The sequence below is a fragment of the Daktulosphaira vitifoliae genome, unplaced genomic scaffold, assembly GCF_025091365.1.
Source record: "Daktulosphaira vitifoliae isolate Bord-2020 unplaced genomic scaffold, ASM2509136v1 Scaffold_1, whole genome shotgun sequence".
NCBI lineage: Eukaryota > Metazoa > Arthropoda > Insecta > Hemiptera > Phylloxeridae > Daktulosphaira > Daktulosphaira vitifoliae.
The window spans coordinates 28452199-28458388 of record NW_026099572.1 but is presented as its reverse complement, the minus strand read 5'-3'; the positions used below and the strand labels follow the sequence as shown (position 1 = coordinate 28458388).

General features: G+C 22.4%; 1 protein-coding gene across 3 annotated transcripts; it reads left to right on the top strand.

Annotated features, from left to right (window-relative positions):
* Positions 1-293: 293 nt before the first annotated feature.
* Positions 294-4245, top strand: LOC126903310 (zinc finger protein 253-like). 3 transcript variants are annotated; one of them, XM_050681597.1, is made up of 5 exons: positions 294-725; positions 785-818; positions 1614-1665; positions 2971-3223; positions 4145-4245. In XM_050681597.1, coding segments are annotated over exons 1-5 (573 nt in total). In that variant the 5' UTR covers positions 294-493; the 3' UTR covers positions 4147-4245. The 3 variants fall into 3 exon arrangements, with proteins under 3 accessions (XP_050537554.1, XP_050537517.1, XP_050537436.1); XM_050681560.1 differs by lacking the exon at positions 4145-4245 and adding an exon at positions 3279-3415 and having other exon boundaries at positions 295-725; XM_050681479.1 differs by lacking the exon at positions 4145-4245 and having other exon boundaries at positions 300-725; positions 2971-3802.
* Positions 4246-6190: the final 1945 nt, after the last annotated feature.

Here is a 6190-nt window from a genome sequence, read left to right as displayed (position 1 = left end):
ATTTATGCGGTATTATTTTTAATTATTGTCTCTGAAATAACAAAGTCATTTTATTTTAAGTATTGTTATCAATTCTATGTAGATAACCGTGATTTTACAGATAAGAATATATAACTGTTGTTATTACAGGCTTAAAATTAAATTGAATTAATTTAAAAGCAAACTTATGTAAATAGTGTATATTGAAAATAATTTCTATTTAAAAAAAAAAAAAATACTATATCTATAAAATAATTTTATCATGCTGTCAATATGTGATAAAAACTGTATAAATGATAAGACAAAAAAAAACGTTAATAAGACATGAACTTTTCTTTTTAACTCTCACATAAATATTAATCCTTATAAGGAAAAAACTTCTTTGTTAAATTCAAAAAACAATTCTTTGGGTGTCCATTATATTAAAATTAATTACTATTGTTATACATAATGTATTTAATATTTTAATTAATATTTTTTTATTGACGCCAATTATATAAAAATTAAAAATATAATGAATGACAATAATGATAAACCATTATTTATTAGTTCGTTCAATATTAAGAAAAGTACACCAACAGAAAAAAGGAATCAAAGGAATATCATAAAAACAAAGAAAACAACAGGAAGTATAAATGGAAAATCAAATTTAAATGATTATTCAACAAAAAATGACAGTTTAAAGAAAAATGTTGAAAATATTTTTCCTGCAAAATCGGAGTTACTTGATACAAATGATACATTAAGTAATAATAATAATAATTGTTCTAAAATAAACTATTAAGGGAAATTTATTTTACTTTAGATTCAAGTAAACTTGAATATTCAGAATATAAAATGTAAGTTAATTATATGTATTTAACTTTATTTTCATTAAATTTTAATATTTTACTGCTATAACAAAAAAAAACTTGGAAATTTTTTTATTTATTATTATGTTTAGATTATTAATTTTTTCAAAAAAATAAAAGTTATTAATGTTAAAAGATTGACTTATTAAAAATGTTGATTAGTCACATTTATTTTTAAATTTATATATTTTTTAATATTAAAAACAGATGTGTGAATATTTTGAATAGTTAAAATTATTTTGTAGCCTTTAGAGCAGAGCTGGATATAAGACTTTGAGGACCATAAAAAAATAATTAAAATGGACCTTTTTCACAACTAAATGTGACTCTTCTTCTTTTTTGTCACCTTAATCCCAACTACTTGGGGTTGGCCATCCTTATCATAAACTTCCACTTGACATGATCACCCACATCTATGCTCACATTAGCCGTTCTTACAACTAAATGTAACTAATTATGAAATATATCATTAAATACTAAAAATTTTAAGTTTAATTTTTAAACCTGTCAACCCTTCTTTTAAATGATAGGGGGGTATTTTTATCATTAATTATATAATGTCAAGCTCAATAAATGTTTTGAAACATTTTTTAATGTAATATGAATGCTTTTTGAAAAAAATGCCTAGTATAAATACATTCAAATTTTAGCAAATGAATAAAGGTGCATTCATTTTTTAGTAGAAGTTCCAAATACATGTATAATATTTAATCTAACCCAATTAATATAACCCTATTATATTTGTATTATTATTAAAATTTGTTTTGTTTTGAATTTATTTAGGGTTAAAAAAATTGCTAGACAAATAATAAAGAAAAATCACAGTCATAACAAGGTTAGTATTCAGTAAATACTTTAATTATTTTTTTTATCTATGCATTATAGTTTATAAATATTTGTTAATTATCAAACAAAAAATGTTTATGGGTCAGCAAATTAATTTAGTTTATTATGTACTACTGATATTTAAAATATAGAATGAGAGAGCGAAGCACATGAAAAACTTTGTAAGTTAAAAGAGTAATAAATTATTTTTAAATTCAAAATGTTTTATCTACAGAGACATTATCAGAAAAATTAAAAAAACAAAAATTGTTGTTTTTAAGTAATTTCATTTAGTTTCTTTGTTACATAGATTAATAATATATAGTAAAGAAACTATTATTGCACAGCTTTGTCAATTTTATTTTGTACATCTTAGATGGGTTTTTATTGATTTTTTAAGAGACACTGTGGCAGTGTTGATGTTAGTTTTAATATATGTCAAAATATACTTTAAATTAGTATTAAAATTGAACTTTTTATATTGAAGTTATGTTGATACAACGACATCTGTCATTTCATCATTTGATGAATCTAAAAAAAATGCATATGATTTTATTGTATCTATTGTTTCTTCAAAGTATTTATTAACATACTTTTTATGTAAAGTAGATTGATCTGGTATGATTTTATTAGTCTATTTCTTCAAAAATAGTTAAAGTGACAGCTGTGACCATTTAAAAAAACTGTATATGTTCTATTAATTGTGCATTGCAGTTATTAGAGACTAAGTGGTAGATTTTTTTGTTGATTTATTTTTTCTATACTTATAATATTTTTTCATCTCGTACTACATGCAGATTGACAGTTAATTTTTTTTAGCATAAACTTATCCATCACTCATTTTACTAAAAATTATTGTATTGTATAAAAATATTCTTGCAAAATCCAGATAAATCTGCGCAAGCAACTAGCCAATGAAGTTTTATACTTAAGCATTTTAATAAACAATCATCAACAAAATGCATACAATAATTATCACACTAACACAAATCTATTTTAATAAATATTAGAGTAATTTTTCAATACTATTTAACTATTTAACTATGTTGAAATCAACCAAAATAATTTCAACTGTAACAATATAGTTTATGAAGAGCCAATTTTAATTAATCAAAATTTTTTTGCTATCAGAAAAAAATTATAAAATTTATAAATAGAAATATTAAATAATGACTCATTGCTTAAAAATGTTATACTATATGTTTTAGTTCAAAAATTAACCAATTGTATATTTGTATAATTATATGAATTAAAAATCATATCTTTTTAATATTTTTTACTTTTACATTACTTTTATCAAATATATTTGTTTTAGAAAACAAAAATCGCAAAAAATATTTTTGATGGATCTGCCAATAAAAATAATCATGTAAATTTGAATATTGTGAAGCAAAAATGTGAGAAATGTTTTAAAATTTTTAAAGATCAAGATGGTCTTCAAAAACACATTAATTTTGCACACTCCGAGGAAAAACCTTATAAATGCATATTATGTAATTCGTCATTTAAAAATGAATTTTCTCTAAAGGCTCATAAAAAAATACACTTTGGGGAAAATTTGTATGAATGTGAGTTTTGCTTAAAGAAATTTGTGCATAAATCTAAATTAACTATACATCTTAGAACACATAACAATGAACGACCATTTGAATGTAGCCTTTGTGATAAAAAATTTAAAACCAATGGAAACTTAACATATCATACACAATTACATACTGAAGAAAGATCTTATGAGTGTGAAACTTGTGGTGTTTTATTTAGACAGTCTCTTCATCTAACTAATCACATCCGAATTCATACAGGTGAAAAACCATTTACATGTGATATTTGTAAAATGGCTTTCAATCAATCTCATGTTCTAGTTACTCACAAATTGAGAGCACATAAAGTTAAATTAATAAAAAAATAAATTTAAATGTTTGTATAATAAAATACACTTTAATAAAGACTTATAAATATGTAAGTTTTGCTTAAATAAATTTGTATAAATATACAACTTAAGCAAATATGTTTTAATTATTTAAATGAAGAATTTGCCAATAAAATAACCCAACNTAAGTAAATAAATTTGTATAAATATACAACTTAAGCAAATATGTTTTAATTATTTAAATGAAGAATTTGCCAATAAAATAACCCAACTCTGTTTTGACAAGTATTTAGTATTACCTTCTAAGGAAAAGCCAATCTGGAATTATCCAGTCTGTAAATGAAAATAATCTGAAAGTTGTCAGTTTAGCAAAGTAAATTAAAACTTAAGCAAATATGTTTTAATTATTTAAGATTTTTAAAGATATAGACACTCAATTAAAATCACATTGAATTTACCACCCACTCTATCAAAAAGCCTTTAAATACAAATTATGCAATGTTTTGCTTAAAAATTTCTCTAGAGGCTTATCAAAAAATACTTTTTGGAGAGAATTTGTATGAATGTGAGTTTTGCTTAAAGAAAAGTTTACATAAATCCAAATTATCTTACATATTAGAACACATAACAATGAACGACCATTTGAATGTAACATTTGTAATAATAAATTTAAAACCAATGGAAATTTGACTGTGCACAATTACATACTGAAAATAGATTTTATTAATTTAAAATGTATGGCGCTTTAAATAGACAGTCTCTTCATTTACCAAGTACATCACATTAAAAAAAGCATAAAATTAACAAGTGTTTTATAAATGACTGAAAAATGCACCTATTCATAAAAACTATTTAGAATACTTCATAAAAATATGTATTTGAACTTTGTGATGTGAAATAGATATTTCAAGTAATAATAACCTAATAGTAACTAAAAAGTAAATTATTAGTGGGAATTTTTTTTTATTTATACAAGCAAGATTGATTATTCTGAATATTAATATTAATATCTTACTCAGTAATTAATTAAGCAAAATGATAAAAACATATGGTTTTCGAAATTAACGCACAATTCCTATCACGAACAACTACGTTCAAACAGAACATAAGTATTTGCTACATACGCTCACATGACAGTCTAAAAAACCTACGTGACAAAAGTATGAGAAAAACAAACAGTTTTAATTTTAGCTTCTCTTTTCCTTTTTTTGTTTTTGAACCGAACAAAGTATGATACAGTCACATTTTTCAGTGACCTCGCGCATTAACATTATCTCATATTTCCTGAATAGATATTTTTATTTCTTTAAAAATTTCAAATTCATTTTTTTTTTCCAGTTAAAATTAAAAAATAATTCTGAAAACAGTAGCCATTTTTTTTTTGGGTAACAGTTTTTTTTACTGTCTCTAAAATATATTTATATCATACATTTATTTTTATCGTGGAGAGAGGGTTCTATCCCTCATATCGACCCGTTAGAATACCCACATATACAATACAATTTACTTGAATAATATTTACTACTAATACTACTTTAGTACTAATTATAGAATGATAATCAATAAAACAACTTTTGTAAATGCAAAGTATATTAAACGAAGATGTTTGTCCATTATGAAAATTTATATAATTTGGAAAGAGTGGAATCAGTATGAGCTTAAGACAAGATGATCAACGGGATTCCAATTTTATAATATTTAAAATATCAAAATTATTTATGAATTTATCTTATAATAAAATGTCATTAAAACTAGTTTTTTGATAGTTTTGTATATTTTTTGTCTTTTCCTTGTTTGATATTAGCGTCGTTAGATCTTTTTACAAAAAATTTAAATATATTATTAAACAAATTTAATCATAGCATTAGGGACGCCTTTTTTTGTGAATCACATAACCAACAAATAAATCAGATCATCTTCGTTGTACAGTTATTACTATTTCATCTAGAAATATGAAATATTAATAATTTATAAAAATTATAATTAATATAAATATTTGCATTGCTATTTTTTTTTATTTGTGTGAGCAAAAAAAACGTCATTGAAGATACCAAATTTGTGTACCCCAGACGGCATAATTACTAAAGGCGACCCTGATTGTGATAGCAAATAAAGAGTTTACATTAAAATCTTAGGAATTTAAAGATGTTATAATTGAATCTTCCAAATCCAAAATTAAACTGTGTAAGTTGTTACTGATAGATTTATTAAATGACCGTTTGATTGTAAGTTTATGTGTTTATAATAAGTTAATCATATGTTTAACGGATTGGATAATATATATATTCCTCCGTTTTACGTTTATTTTTAATTTAGGGTCTTATAAAATACATAGATTAATAATACTCGAATGGTTACTCATTGAAAACTCTAAATATATTTTTATATTTATTAATACAATATATATATATATATTATAATACTTATACTACGAACCGGTAACATCGATATTTATTATAATAAAAAATTAAATTATATAATAATTATTAAAACTTATAAGCAATTAATATTCTTTAATATAAATAAAATTATTTTGTTGAATATAAATTTATTTTTTATTTAAACAAATTTTAATACAATAATAATTGGTAGTAAGAAAAAGGAATAGGTTCCAACATTTCATTCCCACTAATGTAGTGTCATTAATTTTATAAAATATGGTAAA

Bases quoted from the DNA above. Each gene is read 5' to 3' on its own strand.
- LOC126903310 (XM_050681479.1), top strand. From the start codon at position 494: ATGAATGACAATAATGATAAACCATTATTTATTAGTTCGTTCAATATT. The intron at 726-784 runs GTAATAATAATA...ATTTTACTTTAG, and splicing joins TGATACAAATGATACATTAA to ATTCAAGTAAACTTGAATAT. The intron at 819-1,613 runs GTAAGTTAATTA...GAATTTATTTAG, and splicing joins GAATATTCAGAATATAAAAT to GGTTAAAAAAATTGCTAGAC.